This window comes from the organism of the source record quoted next (genome assembly GCF_019968985.1).
Source record: "MAG: Porospora cf. gigantea B chromosome Unknown PgB_NODE_111_length_38274_cov_573.707, whole genome shotgun sequence".
Taxonomy (NCBI): Eukaryota; Apicomplexa; class Conoidasida; order Eugregarinorida; family Porosporidae; genus Porospora; species Porospora cf. gigantea B.
Genome location: NW_027178522.1, coordinates 21,038 through 38,274, shown reverse-complemented (window position 1 = coordinate 38,274; position 17,237 = coordinate 21,038). Strand labels below are relative to the sequence as shown.

Sequence of the window (17,237 nt, the reverse complement as noted above, 5' to 3'; positions counted from 1 at the left end):
GCAGAATTCCTTTGTTGATTCATACTCGCGGATATCTTTCTGATCTACGGAACCTTCTGAGGACTGGGTTCTCATGTTGTTTTGTTCAATTGAAAAGACCCCAATTATTGTGTTGTTCCCATAAATGTCTCAAACCTCCCCGCGTGTATCCTTGTACAGTGATATCGTCCTCCTCAAACCATTCTTCGCTTCAATCCGCTCAGCGTTAAAAGGCGAGTCTTCCCAGGCATGAATAGCATCCCAAAGTCTATTGTACTCCACGATTCCCTCTTCCACCTTCTTCTCCGTATCGGCCTCAATAATAGTACCTACTGGACGGAAATATTGCGGATCCTTGTCTCGATACTTTCGAAGGAACAAACCAGTTTCCGTTGAAGCGTTCGTTACTGTCACGTTGGCTTGCCGGCGTAAATGTGGCGGCGATGGTTGAAATATAACAACCTGGCTTATGGAGAGACTCCAAAACAATACGGATCGCATTCCGATCACGTACTCCAGTAGTTTGGACTTTCGATGCCATTAGAGTTGCTGCTCGACTTCGTGTTGGATTTGCTAGTCTTGCTTCACGGAGTTGATGCTGACTCGGACATCCGTTCCAGCGCTCATGTTATCACCCGAAGTCATGACGTCAGTTGAGTCGAAATTGCAAACTTTTAATGAGTCGAAATCCTGTCTCATCGAGCTGGGCGGTCGGTTCCCGCTACGTCAAGCGTGCGGCCATCGGCAGCGGATCGTATGGCTCGGTATGCGAGTTTTACGACACCCAAAACGAGGAAGTGGTTGCCATTAAACGGATCCACAAAGTATTCGAAGACCTCATTGACGCGAAGCGAATTTTGCGGGAGATTGCGATTCTTCGCAGAATGGACTCTCCGTATATCGTAGGCCTGAAGGACATTATCGTCCCTGAGGACCCCAAATCCTTCAACGAGCTGTACATAGTCCTTCAACTGTCCGATTCTGATTTAAAGAAAATTGCTAGGACTGACGCAACTCTTGAAGACTGTAATGTGGCACGGATGGTATTCGATCTGCTCGTAGGACTTCAGTACGTCCATGACTGCGGAGTGCTCCACAGAGACCTGAAGCCGGCCAACTGCCTTGTCAACAGCGACGGCCATGTTCGTATATGCGATTTCGGTTTAGCTCGTACAATAGCCACGAACCAGGATGAAGCTGTGGAACTTTCCTATGAGGAGGAGGAGGATCTCACCGAAAGGAGTGTTCGGGATGAGAATGCCCGAATGAAGCTAACGCAGCACGTCGTTACCCGCTGGTACCGCGCGCCTGAGTTGATCCTTCTGCAGGACAACTACAATGAAGCGATTGACGTTTGGTCCGTGGGTTGTATCATGGCTGAGCTGCTAGGCATGAACCTCAAGAACGTTCGAAATTGGAGGGACCGACAACCGCTTTTTCCAGGACAGTGCTGTTATCCTCTATCCCCCGACCACAAAGCACGAAACAGCTCCCGTTTTGCATCTCGTGGAGCTCGTGATCAGCTCCACATGATATTCAATCAGGTCGGCTTGCCTACTGATGAGGACCTAGCTGTCCTCAGGTTGAAAGATGCAAAGGCCTACGTGAAGAATCTCGTAGCAACGATGGGGGAGAAAGTAGACCAACGAGATGCCAAGAAGACTTTGGCTGCTAAGTATCCCGCCTCGAGCGGTAAGCGATCTTATTCTCTCTTCTCTCATCATCCTCCGCAGGACACGCCATCGACCTTCTAACCAAGATGCTAGTATTTGATCCCAACAAGCGAATCACGGTCGCTGAGGCCATCAAGCATCCTTTTCTTCGAGAGGCTCGAAGGCACGCCGAGAAGGATGCTGTCAAGACTACAGCCCCAATAGTGATTCCGTTTGACGACTGGACCCCCATGAAGGAACGGGAGCTACGATACGCCTTCCTCGCCGAGATTAAAGCATTCCACGATTTCAAAATGCCGAGGAGTCTTCAAAAGATAGGTTATGGTCAAGCAGGCAATCCGGACTACGTCACTGAACCTGAACGGGCCCTCCCTCCACCTGCATCCGCAGCGGAGGCTGAAAAAGCAGGCCGGATCCAGCAGCTCAGGAAGTTCCTATCCACGAAGCAACCAACGGAGAAGGTAGACCCCTCTGAGAGGCAGAATAAGGCGACAGACAAGCCTCGACAACATCCAAAGGCCCGTCCTGTAACTCGTTCCAACTGCCCTAACTGGATGCCTGACGCTTAAAACTCTGATTGTTATTGACACACATATCTATAGATACACACCTAAATGTGATCACGGATACACTCGACGTCGAACGAACCACCACAAAAATCACCAGAGTTTCCGGTCCATCTTGAAGCGTCGGATGTCTGCGGACGTCACAGAAGCCAAAACACGCGCTATCCGCTCGAGCGAAGGTCTCTGGGAGGCGTCCCAGTTGAAGCACCGTTCCAGCAGATCCAGGATGACGGGCATGAAAGTTTTAGGGATTCCAGGCGAGATTTGGAAGTCAACGGGGTTGGCACTCATTTCCACGTGCTTCTCAAACGGTATCGGACCCCCAAATATTTCCACCAAACAACAAGCGACGGACCAGATGTCACTCTTTTCGTTTATCCGACCCCTCTCTGCGAAGCACTCTGGAGCCATATACCTCGGAGTACCTCCGTTGTCGTCAAGGACCAGCTCTAAGGAGGGTGCAAGCCGTGCCTTGCCAAAGTCGCAAAGCTTCACGCTGAAGTCGGCGTCAAGTATCTGTGTGGGTCTAAATGGTTCCCCACCAAGTTAGACGTTTTGAGGTCCCGGTGTAGCATTCTGCAAGGCGCACTATGCAAACAGCGAACCGCATCCACGAATTGCCGCGCGATCCGGAGTCTTCTGTCTGCTGAAACAATTGGAGTCTCATCGAAAAACGTGTCGAAAAGATTGCCGTTGGGGTAGAAGTCGGTTACGATGGCACCGTGCATGTGTTCAACTGGGAATGGCACTGTATAAGGATTCCCCATGTCGCTCACATCCTTGTAACCTTCGACGACGGTACCGCCGTGCTTCATAAACCACGACACCATGGAACAGCACAATATTCGGATGAGAGACTCGTCTTAGTGCTTCGATCTCTCTCACTAGGGATCGGGCTTGCTCCTGGTCGAAGTATGAGTCAGTGCGGTGGGCAACCTTCACAGCAACTGTTTTCCGGCGACCTGCTGTGAAGAAGGTGCCTTTCCACACAGTGCCAAAAGTACCCTTGGAGATCTTTTCATGCACCGTCAGCGACTCCAGAGGGATAATCTCTGAGGGGTGCAGGGACAGAGCGATATCGAACCCTCCAGGGTTGACTAGACTTGGTAACATCGTGGCTCCTCGGAAACGCAGCTTCTCTTCCATGGACACGGCAGTTGAAAGGGTCCTAGTTGAAGTACGCATCTCCACTAGTGGCGGCCTCTCCATCACCGGACCCATGGTTACTCGAGTGTCCACCGTCTTTGGAGGAAGGCTCGCCGGGAAGCGGGTCTCCGAAGGTGGCAAAAGGTAGGGTGCCGGGCTGGTGATGTATCTCTGAACGTAGGGAGCCGGGCTCGTCTCCAGATGACTTCGGTCCGTGACTGGCCCCAGAGACTGACCTCCCCGAGGGTGACGGAGGGAAGTGCGCGAAGCCCCCTCAGATATCGTTCTGAGTGTCTTTACGCCTGAGCATTCCCTTCTCTTCATGTCTTTGAGGATTTGGAGGAAGTTCAAACCTTCTTCTTCGGTCCTCAGGCTAGCGGGGATGCAGCCCCATAGACTGCCAACGTCGCTCCAAATGTCCAGAGGCGCCTGTGCCGCGCTGAAGTCGAACATTGACACGTCTGGATGGGCCGTTCCAGCTTCTCTCACGAGCCGTTGACTTGAAAAACTTGGGTAATGGATCCATACGTCAAGGATTTGCGTAATTTCTGCTAGTGTTGACACATTGACGAAACAGGTTATCCAAAGGCTGGGGTCTCATGTACGGCTTTGAAGGGGTCAGTCATAGACGAGAACCGACTCTCCTGATGCACTGACCTCGACCCATCGCTGGATTTGTCAGGCAGCCGCGCAACGGAGGAGCTGTCCTCACCCCTGTTTGACAGAGCCCTTCCCAAAAGGTCTCCAATACCGCCGCGATCTTCTCGTACTGGTGCTGCTGGGGCCGCGGAGGCCTCGAACCGGGTCCAGGTGTCCTTAATCGGGTACTGCGTTAGGGGTACGTCCATGTCCACCTGAGCTTGCATGTTCGGAGGGTGGTGGAACTTGATTCCCTTTCGATCGCGAGCTGGTCTGTCTGGTTGTCGAGAGCTGGAGGGAAGCCCCTGTCGAGATTCCACGGCGGTGAAGGCCTTACTCTGCACCTCCAGACTTAGAGTTCGCTTCTGGTCCTTCAAGTCGCAAAGGGATCCACGTAGATTCAATAACTCGGCCTGATCCTGCGTCACCGCTGACATGAGCATCATGCGGTCCTGCGTGAGCTGTCGAGAACGTTCCAACAACACACCCCCATCTTGCGTCACCTGCGCCTTCTCAGCGCGAAACCGCATCAATGAATTCTTCAACTCTGCGATCTGTGGATGGGAGGACCGTAACTCACCGATCTCTCCTCCTGTTGGACGGCAATCCTCTCATTCTGAAGTGCTCGTAGTACGGTGTCTCGGGAAGCAGCAAGGTGCTGGACCTCAGTCTCAGCTTTCTTGTTCTGGGTTCGGATTGTTTCGTTCAACAGAAGATGGGTTTCGAGATCGTTCTCTGCCTCCTTGATCAATCGTTTCAGGAAGACAACTTCCTCCTGTAGATTGGCCAACGATGCCCCACATTCCCCCTTCTCCGCCATAATCGACCTGCGCTGCTTATAGTCGCTTCCCTCGTCTCACCTCTGCCGATAGTTTCTCATACTCGAACTTCATCGCCTCTACTCGGTTGCTGAAGTCATTTCGGCGGTTCAGTTGCTGCACGAGCTGGGAGCGTGAAGATTCGATCTCCCTCGTCATCGTGATAGTCACGTGTTCAAGTTTTCTGTGTCAGGGTACGGGTCAACACACTCAACAGAATCTGCGAGGCCTGCAGTGTCCTGTGTCAGGCTGTGGGCCAGCATATTGTCCCCTTGGATGTAGGCTTGAAGCAGCGCTACAACATCAGGTGTCTTGGCTGTTGTTGTGAAATTTGTGCCTCACTTTCAAAAATGTGACGGGGAACCTCTAACTCTCCAGACAAACCCCGAGGTTTGCTCTCGTAGCTCCTAATCCGAGAGGGAGGACCGGCTGTTGTGGGTTGCGATCTGACTCCGCCAAATGAACAAACAGATTGCACATCTTCCGGCAAATGACCATGATTCGTTTGAAAGGTGGGAGGCTCCCAGACTTCATTCTGAATATTCTCAACTGCTGTAGTGAACTCCGCTGCCAGTTCCACGGGTAGGGATTCGGGTAGAGGAATTCCTTCTCGTCTCCTAGACGCCAGATGCATACAGACGATGAACTCTGGCACTGACAGACGGCCATCTTGATCGCGGTCTGCTAACTTCCAGATCATGTACAATTCTCCGTTGTCCAATCCGGATTTCGTTAGAAGTGATCGCGCGGCAGGCCCCTCAATGAAGCCGTCGTGATCCGGGTCATGCTTGTTGAACAGGTCCATATATGCGTGCCTCAGCTCAGAGGGAATGGTCCAGTCCCCAGCTGGTTGCGAGCTCACCGTGACCCCAAGGGGACCTGTTTGGTCAATATGGGCGTGGAATGTCGGCAGGGCAGGCGGTTCGACATGGATTAGGTCCTCAGTCAAATCCATGTTCGTTTGTGCGTGAGCCACCAAGCGCAGAGCCTGCGCGAAGGCGTCTCGATCGAGAAACCCCTCATCTCGAGGGTCGCAGAGGCTCCAAATCTGCGTTCACATCCATTCCATCGGTCACCTCATGCAACACTGCTTGTGGCAGTCCGGACCGCTTTAGGAAAGCAGCTCCATTAGCTCCATTGATATGATTCGCATGGTGTCTGTCAACTTCCGTTAGGATGGTGGTGTACAGCTCAACCTCAGCAGGGGAAAATACCAGAGCAGGGTAATGCGCTGGCCATCCGGCATGCATCTGAAAACCTCGAAAAGTCTGGTAGAACGACCTGTCTTCGCCTATTTGGGACCGAGGAAGCCGAAGGCCAACTGACCCTGAGGGAGGTAGTCACCTCGTAATCAACGACCGCATGCAAAAATCAAAAACAATAATGCTGTTGGAAAGTGGACGTATTGCGCTTGACGCTCAGACTGCAGAGGTGAGAAGGATTGCCCATTTCTTCGCTGGCATATTCAACTCCTTGAAAGAAAGAGCACGGACGGGTGAGAAACCTATTATTCCGACATAGATGACGTATGGGTCTGGTCCGCCCTATACCGAGCAGCTGAAGAGAGGCAGCTTGGTAACAGCAGTTTACTGGCGCTATGCCTAGTCCTTGATTCCATCGATGACAGGTCTCAGAAGCCACCAGACAACCAGGACAGGTTGGCGGGGCTCGTTCGAAGCCTTGTCAGGCCGCCAACCACGAGGAACGATGACTCGCTGGAGGCATGTCTGCACTACTGTTCATGTATTGGGCTCTCGATGTCAGCGACAGAGCAGGATGCCGTAGAACATGTGGCTTGTGAGGATGGGGGAGAGGATCATCAGAGATATCCAAAGCATCGTGCATTCCGATGGATGGCTTGACCTCGGCCTTGAAAGATTCGTCCAGGTGAAGCGGCAGCAAGCTAATGTGATCGGTGCTATCACCTCAGGCAGTCTATTGTCCCAAATGCTGCTCCTGCCTCCAACGGCGTCAAGCGAGGACATTGCCGCTGCTGCAGATACGGCTCAGCGACTTCTGAGTGAGGATCTGCTGTCTAGCGATAAACAATCCGCAGGCGACACTGCCCGTCTAAAACTATCTTCCTACTATGGTCCATGGTTGTCCAATCTCCAACAAGCTGAGGAGACTCGAAGACAGCTCGAAGAGCTAGAATCACGAAAACGAGATGCTGAGGAGGTCGAGCTCAGAGGGCGCATGACGAAGATGAAGGCGTATGTACAGTTCCTCCTCACGATGGACGGCACCAACCAGAGCAAAGTCAACCCCTTTTACTCTCTTGGCCTCCCACCTACATACGCATCAGCCGCTGTGATGCGAAAGCTCAAGAAGGAGTTGGTTGTGATGACTCACCCAGATAAGGTGCCAGCAACGCCTGAATTCGCAGACTTAAAGGAAAAGGCCAAAAGCGCCTTCCAGATCGTAGGTCCCCATGGCTCGCCATTTACAGGCATGCAGCAGCATCGACAAGTGCATCCAAGTCATCAGTCAACCAGGCTTTCGACCTGCGAAGTTCCCAATAGCAGGAGTACCACCACCTTACGCGCATGTGTGGTCTGGAACGCCCCTAAAGAAGGATGTGCCGTCCAAAATGGAATCTCGGCTTCCCAGACAGTCAGATTCCGAGGCCAATACTAAGTCTGCAACCACCCACAAGGATCCTAAGTCCCATAAGGTCCCAGATTCCAAGCCAAAGAGCAAGATGCCTGGTACGCACGAGTCCAAGCCAAAGAGCAAGATGCCTGGTACGCACGAGTCCAACGCAAAGAGGTCCTCTAGGACACCCAAGTCCTCGGAGTCCAAGCCAAAGAAGAAGAGAGGGATTCACAAGGAGAATCGGCCTCGAAAGAGAAGAAGGTCGTCCAGATCTTCCCCCCTATTTACCCCCTAACGCTCACATCTTGTTGAGCTCCCCTCACATCACCAACACAAGCAATGAGACCCAACAGGTCAGAGAAGTTCACTACAGAATGTGACGAGAGAGCGTTTTGACAGCGCTAAATAGAGAATTTAATATCGCAAGATGGAACTCGGCGATGAAAAACGTGAAGGTGCTCGAGGGGGACTTGAGCAGTTCAAATGGGACTCCATTAAGGATGCCAGCATGAATGAACGCGAGAGTTACCTGGGCCAGTCCCTTAGGATAGGCATGCTCGGCCGTTTTGGACGGTATCATAAAAATGACTGGTGGTGGAAGGGTCGAGGTGACCAAGCCGCTGGGAGCGAGCGAGGCCAGCTGAAGGACTTCGAGGCGGAACTGTTGGAGGAGGCCATTGGATCAAAACCGAGGAGACTTCTCCTAACGAGCGATGAGCGCGCAGAGAAAGAGGAAGCAGGGGAGATGCCCGAGGAGCCGACGCCCCTTGGCGTCGAAGTTGAAGGGCTCATGGCTGAGTACATGCAGTTGAAGGAGGAGTATCAGCATCTTCTGACGGAGCGAGACGCACGTCGAAAGCGGCGGCGGAGATGAAGGCTAGCCACCGGCGTCACACGCAAAAAAGTGTGCTTCGGCCAATGAAGCCTAACACGGAAGTTACCATTCAATCCAAAGGTTGATTCCAAAATTCCTATTTAGAATGCCCTCTATCAAGTTGAATAAAGGCTGGAAGTTGGCACTAAATCCAAAAGCGATTCTAGATTTCCTATATACAAAAACTCGCAATGTAAAAAAACGACCTATGCGAGGATCTTAGTAGAAACTGGGCTAGTACCAGCTGGGCTGGCAGCCGTCGACTCTGATATGGAACGATGCTTGGCGAGTTCGTATTCCGAGTCCAGGTCGGTATCCCTCTGGGTAAGCTTGCGCCCTCGAAGGTCTCTAGCGAGGAGGGCCAGGCCTCCAGCAGAGGTCTCTCGGTACTTGGACTGCAGATCACGACCAGATTGGTACATCGTAGCGATACAGGAGTCCAACGAAACCATATGATCTCCATCGTCCAGCAACGCAAGACGCGCAGCAGTCACCGCTTTGCATGCCGCCATGGAGTTCCGCTCAATGCAGGGGACTACCACGACACCTTCAACAGGGTCGCAGGTCATCCCGAGAAAATGCTCGAGCCCGATTTCCGCCGCGTTCTCGACCTGAGGAGGAGTGCCTCCCATTGCATGACATAGGGCAGCGGAGGCCATTGCACACGCTGAACCGATTTCGGCTTGGCAACCTGCCTCAGCTCCAGAGATAGAGCCGTTACGCTTGCAAAGCGTTGCAATCGCACCGGCCACGGCGACCATGTCGCGGAGCTTCTGCTGAGTGCTTGTGTGGTGGAATTTCTTAAAGTAGTACAAAACTGCTGGAAACGTCCCAGCTGCACCGTTGGTCGGAGCAGTTATCACTCGGCCCCCAGTGGCGTTCTCCTCGTTGAGTGCACGAGCGTAGAGAGAAATCCAATCGAGAGCGATCAGATGATCAGAGACAGCTCTTTCTCCAGAGGTTCTAAGTCGATCGTAGATCTTCTTAGAACGCCGATCATAGCCCTTCAGTGGTAGTGGTCCATCGGTATTGCATCCTCTAATGATGCCCTCAAACATGCATTCGATGATGCTGTCGAGTTTCTTGTGGATGTCCTCGCGTGAACAACAACCGAAAGACTCTTCATCGCGGTAGACGAGCTCCGCGACATCGATCTGATCGTCCTTACAGAAGCGCAGAATATCTGCACTTGTGAGAAAATTGTAAGGAACAGACCCATGATCGCGTGTGTCGACCCAGCCTTCTTCATACTCCTCCAACGTCTTGATGAAACCGCCGCCGATACTTAGAATGCGTTCTTCGTGTAGTGTCTCTCCGGTATTACGGTTTAGTAACGAGACCTTCATGGCATTAGGGTGCTGAGGCCATTCCTCATGCATATTCCAATTCAGATCCGTTTGATAGTCGAAGTCAATTTTCATACTGCGACCCAAAGCGAGCGATTTGGTATTTCTCACCACTTCGTAGCATTCCTGACAGACATCCGGCAGGATTACGTCTGGTGTCCAATCCAAAAGACCGACGACGACAGACACGTCAGTTCTGTGTCCCTTACCAGTGGTGGCCAGCGACCCGTAAAGGTCTATCACCACTCGTAGGGAGCGGTCGTAGGGCAGTTCCGCTCCTTCAGCGATCTGCGTCGCAGGAATGAATTTCTCTCGACGCAGACTATCGACGAACAGCTTCGACCCAAACATCGGCCCATTGGTATGGCTAGACGAGGGTCCCAATCCAAACTTGAATACGTCGAAGACAGATATGTACTCGCCACAGACTGCACGATCAAGATCACACCCCTTATCGCAGCCTGAATCACAGAGGCCAGCAGCGGTGATTGTCATGGTTCTATCTGAATTATCCGGTATTAAGTACTACTTGTGGGGTCAAATAATCAGCGCACACGCCTAATACCTCAGAGGGGTGCGATGGAATTTCAGGGTAGGCGCACGTAGTCGCAGTCAGACGCATGGTGTGATGCATGTTGGGTGTATGTTGGATGCATGTTGGGTGTATGTTGGATGCATGTTGGGTGCATGTTGGGTACACGTTGGGTGCACAGGTTGAGAGCATGTTGTGTCCAGGGGTGATCTATATTCTACATGTGGGGCCCAAGACAGTAGCGAAAGTCTCCATTTTTCGATGAGCAGAAGGAGTACGATCACCTTTGGAGCGTTGGCAGTGACGACTGTCATAGCGGCCGCCACCTACTTTTGGGTGACGAAGAACGAGGATCGAGGTGAATCTGTAAAGAGTGGCGAGGTCTCTAGAGCTGATTTGCTGACCATCTTGAAAGCCATTAAAAAGACGCAACAAGACAACAGAAAGGCCCTTCAGGTGCTAACTACGGAGCTCGCTGCTTCAGGTGCTGGCCTCGAGGAGGCATGCTCTCGTGTGAGCCAACTTCCCGACAAAGACCCCCTCAAAGCATACGGATTATCCGTTAATGAGTTTGACCTCCTGCTGGAAAAGTTTCAGCGTGACAGAGGTATGGGCTAGATTGCTTCCTCACGCAGAGGTCACCACTCTAGTAGACAGTCTGATGGAGTCTCCCGCCGCCCCAACGACGAACCCCGTTGACCCTGCGAAAATCGTTGAGATCCACCAGTTCATGCTGAACGAATTGCAGACGCTCCCTAAGACGTGTCCGGGTCATTCCCACAAAACTTTGGCGTTGGCCTCGCAAGCCATCGCCACCGCCAGGGCCCAGATTAAGTTCGGCGTGCCCAACGAGTTGCTGGACGCGTCCACGCAGTTCCATTTTGACACGCTGACCAAAGATGAGGCCTTCAACGAAGTGATGATGCGCATTCAAATGTGTATATCCGAGATGATCAGGTGAGACGCCCGTGGTCTCCAAACAGTTTGCACGTCGACCCTTCAGTGTGACACTTGTAGTCATCTACATGAGTCTAGTGATATTCTTGAATTTAGCCTCAAATGTCTGGTCGAGGAAAAGGAGGAAAAGGACTTGGAAAGGGAGGAGCTAAGCGTCACCGAAAGGTCATGCGTGACACCATCGCGGGTATCACGAAACCCGCGATCCGTCGTCTTGCCCGTCGTGGGGGCGTCAAACGCATCTCTGCTCAGATCTACGACGAGATCCGTACTGTGTTGAAGTCCTTCTTGGAGTCCATCATCAAGGACGCTGTAGCCTACACGGAACATGCTCACAGGAAGACCGTAACCGCCATGGACGTGGTGTACGCGCTGAAAAGGCAAGGAAAAACCCTCTATGGGTTTGGGGCCTAGTTTCAAGTTGAAGATATTAAGATCAGTGTGGTTTAAGATGCGAGTGTTGAATAACTCCAGATCACGTTGCATAAATAGGGAAATGCTTGAGCGGCACGTCTCTTTCAGCGAGACGGTGGACGTGATGTTTTACGAGCCCGACTGCGAGCTCACTCGGAAACGGGGCCGCCAACCACATTCGATGCCTGCGAAGAGACAAAAAGCTCAAAGTTCATCCCCTGAGTTCAGTGGTGTGTCTTGTCTGCAATGAAAAACGAAGGGACGTTCGCGCATCAAGAAGTGATTTGATTGAAGGCGTCGCGACGTGGAACAGGAGAGGTGCCGGCTCAACGACTTGCTTTCGTCGCGAAACAGCCTTTGGGGGATAATTTCGCTGCTGGAGCGACTTCTTCAACGTGTCGTGGCGATGCTGATTCTCAAACTGGAGTTTCTCATCCAGTCGAACCTGGAAGTCTCTTACCTTTCTGATCCCAACAGTCACAATATGGTCCAGCTCGCTGTCAACAGAAGGTAGGATTCTCTCTACCAGTTCATCGAAGCCAGCCTGGGATACTTGAGAGGTCTCGATACACGCATCTCTAGCGCGATCCACGTTATCTTGAAGCCGTCGCACAAATCTATTCCAGGCCGTCTGAAGCTCGCCAGTAGCCTGATCAGTCCCCTCGCAGAGGATTTTAACAGCTTTTAGCCCCTCTTCTCGTTGCCGAATGCGCTGCTCGGCCCTACATTTGACAAACTGCCCGACACGGTCCAAACAATCTCCCAGATCAAAGCCAGGGACATCCAGTGTTAGATTCGGCGCATCCACAGCTTTCACCGGCAGCTGTTGGCGGGCAATTACTGATTCCAGGGCAGATTCGTACGCACTCATTGCGACTTCGAAGTCTTGGGAAAGCGTAACGTTCTCAGCGACTGCAGCAGTGACGGCAGGAGACAGCCGATCACGTTGTGCGCTCAACTCACTGGCGCGCTTCATCATCCGGCGTCGGAGCCTGGATGCCGCGTCTATGCGTGCCGTGAGCTCCATGGAAATAATCGCCGGCGCTGTTGGCCGTGTGCTCGTGCTCCGGCAGACCTCCCGTAATCAACGTGACGCGCATACTAGGGTGCTCCGGATACGGAGTGCGCGTGATCACACTGTTCGTGAACTGCGTCTTTGTCTCCTTATAGCGAATCCTGCCAATCGTCAGCACTTCCAACAATGCCGCCAACGCCACGTCAACAAAGGACATCAACGCCAGTTGCAATCGAAACGAAGCCGGCAACTCCACCAATCCGATAAAATCCACGACAAACGCTCTAACCAGTGGTACCGAGTCCAGTGAGGTCACATCCACCGCTTGCAGGGAGGCCTGCATCACGAATACGAATGACAAGTAGGCTACGAATTGCCAGTTGGTCCAGAGATTCTTCCTGAAGGGTCTGTTGCGGTTGAAAATGATCAGCACGCTCGGGATCTGCCACATTATCATGAAGAAAACGGTGCTATTCTCCTGACATCGATACTGCTTGGTGTTCCAATCCACCAATGTCAGGTCAGGGTCAAATGGCACATACCATTCCTGCGACAGCAGCCAGAACCAAGCCATGAAAAGGAAAGCAGCGTGCACCGAGGCCTGTACACCCATTGAGACCACGGCAGGGAATCCTGTGATCTTGAACTTGGGAATTCTACGTTGGAGGCGGGTGGAAGCGGCGGTGGCTGCGTGACGTCACCTGTTTGGGCTCACTCGAAATCACCACAGTCAACGGTAAGATGACAATGAGGTCGTTCCATACCCATTGGCCGTCAGTGATGTTGGTGTACCTGGAGTATACAAGTACCTGAGCCATGATATTGATCCAGGCAAACAGGATCATGCACATGAGGATCTGGTACTGGTTCATTAAGGTGGCCCTGCTCTCAAGCAGCACGAGCAGTGCCGCCTCCGGGTCTCGGTCGGTGGCAACAAACGACGCGTTGAAGAACATCCGCCCTCTTGGAAGGTAGATCTGTGTATCAGGCAGCCGTTGCCCACCCCAGAGTCCGCCTGCCGCAGCGCTTTCACGTCGTTGGCACCGTCGCCGCAAAATGTCACTGTAGGTTTCTCTGGAAGAGACTGAAGAGTTCGCACCAGTAAACTCTTATGTTGCGGAGCCATACGAGCCCAACAACGGCACTTCCGGAGTACGAACTCCAGCACGGTCACCTTGGAAATGATGGCGAATGCCGGATCACATCCGGAATCTGCGACGAACTGTGCACCCGCGGCCTCTCGCCTTTTGCGCCTCGCACGAGCTGCCTTAACCTCCTGTATGGTGTCGAAGAGCGGTGTATTGCTGTTGGATTTTCGGAGAGAACGCCGGCTTGAAGCGGGAATCGAATGGACGATGCTTTTCCTCCTTTGGCGCGTATCGAGCGCAGGGGCACTAGCTTCGCCTTGCGTATATTGATCTGACATTATGGATACCAGCGCGGCAGGTTCCGGCGTCGACAGAAACCACAGCATCCGATCGAAGGGCAGGTGGGTGGCCGGTTGTCGTGAGGGCGGGGATACACAATGCTCAAACGAGGCGATATTGGACATCAGTTTCTGAATCTGACGATGTTTAATGGGGACGTGCAGCACGTGAGGTCCACCAAGGTCCTGTCTTTCTAGAGTGCTCCACTGTTGGTGCACGTCTTGTAGGCTGACTAAGAACTGTAGCGCCTCTCCTGTCATTACCAGGACGATCTGTCTTGGGTCAGCTTGCTTGAAGACATCCTCAAGCCTGGTGTGTCGATGTCGAACAGAGGTCAGGACTGCGTCCTCGGTGAACGAAACGCTATCAGGGAACATCAACGAGTCACGACGGGCCCTTAATCGGTTGTAGCTCCCGTCGTCACTGGTCACGCACCAAGTTGATGTGCTGAGCTGCGACATGCGACTGGTGTTCAGTCCTTCAAGTAAAGAGGTCCCCGAATCAACAGGCGGCACTTCTACCTGCGGATCGCAGATGTCTGGCTCGATACGAGTATCAATCTCAATCTCCAACCAATCAAGAACTCCATTGTGTACCTCGGGAACCAGGCACCGAAGAGTTGAACCCTCATCAATCGACGCTTCCTCAAACGAGGAGTCGAAGTCCTTCAACGATGCCGGTTGTGTAAGCATCAACCGCGATCCAACAGCCAATGTCGTGTATACATTATCGCCGGAGCATAGAACCGAGTGTACCCCTGCCCGTTTCAACTCGTGGAATACCTCAACAGCTCCAGACTTGAGTGGGTTCTCAAAAACTACCAGCCCCAAGAAACTCAGTTGACTCATCCCCTCAGCCGCATGCTGAGTCAGGTCAGACCACGGTACAATGGAAGGCAGGAGCTTTCGGAATGCGAAAGCCACCACTCGCTGTCCTTTGGAGCCAAAGTGAACAAGCGACTCCTTCACGGCGACAGGCACAGTAACAGGATCGCAGAGCTCAAGTATAACCTCGGGAGCCCCCTTGGTGAAGCAATACGCATCTGTAGTGTCCAACTCCAGAGCTACAACAGATGTCCGTAAGGCGGCAGAAGAGAATGGAAACCGCTGGAGAATCACGTAGGCTTGACCATGACCCCTGATCACTATATCGCGTGAAGTACCAGAAAGCAGATGAAAACCAGCCCAGTTCAGAAGCTGGATGTCGATCATGTCGCCGACAACTTGGCCATCCATGTGGATCAACGCGTTGGACAACGCCATGGCCACCGCCAGCTCAGGGGATTCCAGCGGGGAGGTTACCATCGAACCCAGAACCGCGGCTCTAGCGCCATTGCGCAGAAATGGAGACCTTCTTAATGGCGGAAGCCTATTAGAGTCATCCTCGTTCTCGAGACTGCTTACCTCCGGACCATAAAAGAGGCTTCCCGTATCGAGAGATCCCACCTGAACTTCAGACTCGCTATCTGACGCCACCTGGTCTGCGAACCGTACGCGATGGGGTACGGACCGGAGGAGATACTGGTTAACGACGGTGGGCAATACGCTGACAATGGTCATCTTCTCGTTGGTAACTGTGCGAGTCTTGTCGAAGACGAGAAGGTTTGATTGACCCGTGGTACTGAGGGAACTGGGGTCCAAACACTCTACTCGCCGTTTGTGTAATCTCCACATGGCAACGGAATTGGCAGTGTTAAGAGCCGTTGGAAGACCCACAGGGATTCCGGATGACATCAGATCCAGAAACCTCAGGCTTACCACTTTAGGATGAAGTCGTCCGAGGTTCCAAGTCAGTGACACGGTCGCAAAGATCATAGTGACGACCGCCATTGACGCAATATACACGTTCAATGCCCTGTTGGCGGCGGTATCTTCATTCGTTGTCGAGATCTGTCTTCGAAGTCGGCCGGAAACAGTGGTGAGGCCAGTACGCAGGACTACTGCCTTCACATCGCGGTTCGGTCTACTACGACAGTGTAGGAGGCGAGACCCTGACAAGAGCACCTGGTTGATTGACTCCACATCAACGTTCTTCTGGTAAACAAACCTATCTCGGGCAACTTTGATGCAGGGAACCGGTTCCTTGGCCACAGGTTCAGCTTCGCCAGTTAACACTGACTCGTCGACGATGACTTCCCCTTCGAGTAGTAGGCAGTCCGCTGGCAAGACCTGTCCCATTTCCAGTGACAGCAGGTCGCCTGGAATCAAATCCTCCACCGCAACTGTGAGGCGTCTGGCTTCTTGACAGGCACGGCACATTCGGAGGGCAGAACATCGCCTGCCGCATGCGAGGGGGCCTCGGAAAACGACTGCATGGGAGGAGACGTCCCAAGCGGCAGCAGTACGCTTCGTAACTTTCCTGCATCAGCGAGGTCTAGCAGACTCACATCACGGAAAAAACCTCCGCAAAAAACCCCGCAAAGAGCTGCAACGAGAGAACTATTGCATACGGGTAGTACTCGTCCCAAATCCACAATGAGATCTCGAAGAACTGCCAAGCCCACAACGCCCACGGGAATTTGCTTCGTACCGTCGTCCACCACGCCACTGGCGCCATGGCTTGCACGTTGGCACCGTAGAGGCGTCTTCGCGTCTCCAACGTCCGGTCGGATAATATTCCGTCGCATAGTTGCTCTCTGAATGTTGCCACCGATACAGATTCCGCCCTGAAGGAAAGTTCGACGAACTCCCGTGAGCTGGTTGATGTCGGACTCCAACCCCTACCTTCGAACGTACACGTAATTGCGTCCGCCGTGTGCAAACATACGCACGCGTTGCACACGGGAGTACGGCTCCTCCGCAGTCTTCGCGCGCATTGATACACGGTAGCTCATTCGGTGCACGTGTGGCATCTTGTCAAGAACCACTTCAGGGCATGCGTACGGTCGACCGCCCTCGACCTCCTCCATCAAGTCTTCTGGTACTGTTAAGGAATGTATCTTCGTGTGCTCCACGCGTCCTTGGGATAGCCTAACCAATGCAGCCCCCGCTTTTGACGCTTTGCATGGGGAGTGCTGGAATCGGAAGGCCCACTCGTAGACGGCAGCCCGCGGCAACCAGTAAAACAGCCCCAGCGTAAGCACCGACAGTGCCCAGAAAACAATCGTAGCAGTTCGATCCCTTCGATAAGTTTGGCAAGACAGGAACTCAGCCGGGGAGAAGACGTCGTGAGATACAGGATACGAGTGGCTGCGACCGTCCATCTCCGTGGCAGCGCCACTGGCCTCTCGTCCAGCCCAGGTACGGGATATGAATTG

General features: G+C 52.9%; 7 protein-coding genes across 20 annotated transcripts; 4 read left to right on the top strand and 3 right to left on the bottom strand.

The window, feature by feature from the left end:
* Positions 1 to 656: 656 nt before the first annotated feature.
* KVP17_000954 (uncharacterized protein) lies at positions 657 to 2,221 on the top strand (the record flags this gene model as incomplete). Its single annotated transcript, XM_068515910.1, has 2 exons — positions 657 to 1,671; positions 1,713 to 2,221. 2 exons carry the CDS (start codon positions 657 to 659, stop codon positions 2,219 to 2,221), a joined length of 1,524 nt encoding a protein of 507 aa, XP_068379533.1.
* A 90-nt stretch (positions 2,222 to 2,311) lies between these two features.
* KVP17_000945 (uncharacterized protein) lies at positions 2,312 to 6,071 on the bottom strand (the record flags this gene model as incomplete). Of its 6 annotated transcripts, XM_068515888.1 has the most annotated exons (9): positions 2,312 to 2,734; positions 2,761 to 2,966; positions 2,995 to 3,825; positions 4,077 to 4,557; positions 4,584 to 4,835; positions 4,864 to 5,005; positions 5,032 to 5,137; positions 5,164 to 5,869; positions 5,898 to 6,071. In XM_068515888.1, 9 exons carry the CDS (start codon positions 6,069 to 6,071, stop codon positions 2,312 to 2,314), a joined length of 3,321 nt encoding a protein of 1,106 aa, XP_068379516.1. The 6 variants fall into 6 exon arrangements, with proteins under 6 accessions (XP_068379516.1, XP_068379519.1, XP_068379520.1 ...); XM_068515891.1 differs by lacking the exons at positions 2,761 to 2,966; positions 2,995 to 3,825; positions 4,077 to 4,557; ... (3 more) ...; positions 5,164 to 5,869; positions 5,898 to 6,071 and having other exon boundaries at positions 2,312 to 2,629; XM_068515892.1 differs by lacking the exons at positions 2,312 to 2,734; positions 4,077 to 4,557; positions 4,584 to 4,835; ... (2 more) ...; positions 5,164 to 5,869; positions 5,898 to 6,071 and having other exon boundaries at positions 2,951 to 3,817.
* Positions 6,072 to 6,204: 133 nt separating this feature from the next.
* KVP17_000950 (uncharacterized protein) lies at positions 6,205 to 7,711 on the top strand (the record flags this gene model as incomplete). 2 transcript variants are annotated; one of them, XM_068515903.1, is made up of 4 exons in its annotated part: positions 6,205 to 6,316; positions 6,343 to 6,618; positions 6,647 to 7,242; positions 7,271 to 7,711. In XM_068515903.1, the coding sequence occupies 4 exons, from the start codon at positions 6,205 to 6,207 to the stop codon at positions 7,709 to 7,711; spliced, it is 1,425 nt and encodes a 474-aa protein (XP_068379526.1).
* Positions 7,712 to 7,843: 132 nt separating this feature from the next.
* Positions 7,844 to 8,290, top strand: KVP17_000955 (uncharacterized protein; the record flags this gene model as incomplete). Its single annotated transcript, XM_068515911.1, has 1 exon — positions 7,844 to 8,290. The coding sequence occupies one exon, from the start codon at positions 7,844 to 7,846 to the stop codon at positions 8,288 to 8,290; it is 447 nt and encodes a 148-aa protein (XP_068379534.1).
* Positions 8,291 to 8,496: 206 nt separating this feature from the next.
* On the bottom strand, positions 8,497 to 10,131 carry KVP17_000957 (uncharacterized protein; the record flags this gene model as incomplete). Its single annotated transcript, XM_068515913.1, has 1 exon — positions 8,497 to 10,131. The coding sequence occupies one exon, from the start codon at positions 10,129 to 10,131 to the stop codon at positions 8,497 to 8,499; it is 1,635 nt and encodes a 544-aa protein (XP_068379536.1).
* A 298-nt stretch (positions 10,132 to 10,429) lies between these two features.
* Positions 10,430 to 11,539, top strand: KVP17_000942 (uncharacterized protein; the record flags this gene model as incomplete). 4 transcript variants are annotated; one of them, XM_068515883.1, is made up of 4 exons in its annotated part: positions 10,430 to 10,775; positions 10,804 to 11,125; positions 11,222 to 11,348; positions 11,378 to 11,539. In XM_068515883.1, 4 exons carry the CDS (start codon positions 10,430 to 10,432, stop codon positions 11,537 to 11,539), a joined length of 957 nt encoding a protein of 318 aa, XP_068379511.1. The 4 variants fall into 4 exon arrangements, with proteins under 4 accessions (XP_068379511.1, XP_068379508.1, XP_068379509.1 ...); XM_068515880.1 differs by lacking the exons at positions 10,804 to 11,125; positions 11,222 to 11,348; positions 11,378 to 11,539 and having other exon boundaries at positions 10,430 to 10,786; XM_068515881.1 differs by lacking the exons at positions 10,430 to 10,775; positions 11,222 to 11,348; positions 11,378 to 11,539 and having other exon boundaries at positions 10,830 to 11,129.
* A 211-nt stretch (positions 11,540 to 11,750) lies between these two features.
* KVP17_000939 (uncharacterized protein) lies at positions 11,751 to 17,183 on the bottom strand (the record flags this gene model as incomplete). Of its 5 annotated transcripts, XM_068515874.1 has the most annotated exons (6): positions 11,751 to 12,583; positions 12,642 to 13,241; positions 13,270 to 13,531; positions 13,558 to 16,339; positions 16,368 to 16,676; positions 16,705 to 17,183. In XM_068515874.1, 6 exons carry the CDS (start codon positions 17,181 to 17,183, stop codon positions 11,751 to 11,753), a joined length of 5,265 nt encoding a protein of 1,754 aa, XP_068379502.1. The 5 variants fall into 5 exon arrangements, with proteins under 5 accessions (XP_068379502.1, XP_068379501.1, XP_068379500.1 ...); XM_068515873.1 differs by lacking the exons at positions 12,642 to 13,241; positions 13,270 to 13,531; positions 13,558 to 16,339; positions 16,368 to 16,676; positions 16,705 to 17,183 and having other exon boundaries at positions 11,751 to 12,410; XM_068515872.1 differs by lacking the exons at positions 13,270 to 13,531; positions 13,558 to 16,339; positions 16,368 to 16,676; positions 16,705 to 17,183 and having other exon boundaries at positions 12,499 to 13,167.
* Between the last annotated feature and the right edge of the window lie 54 nt (positions 17,184 to 17,237).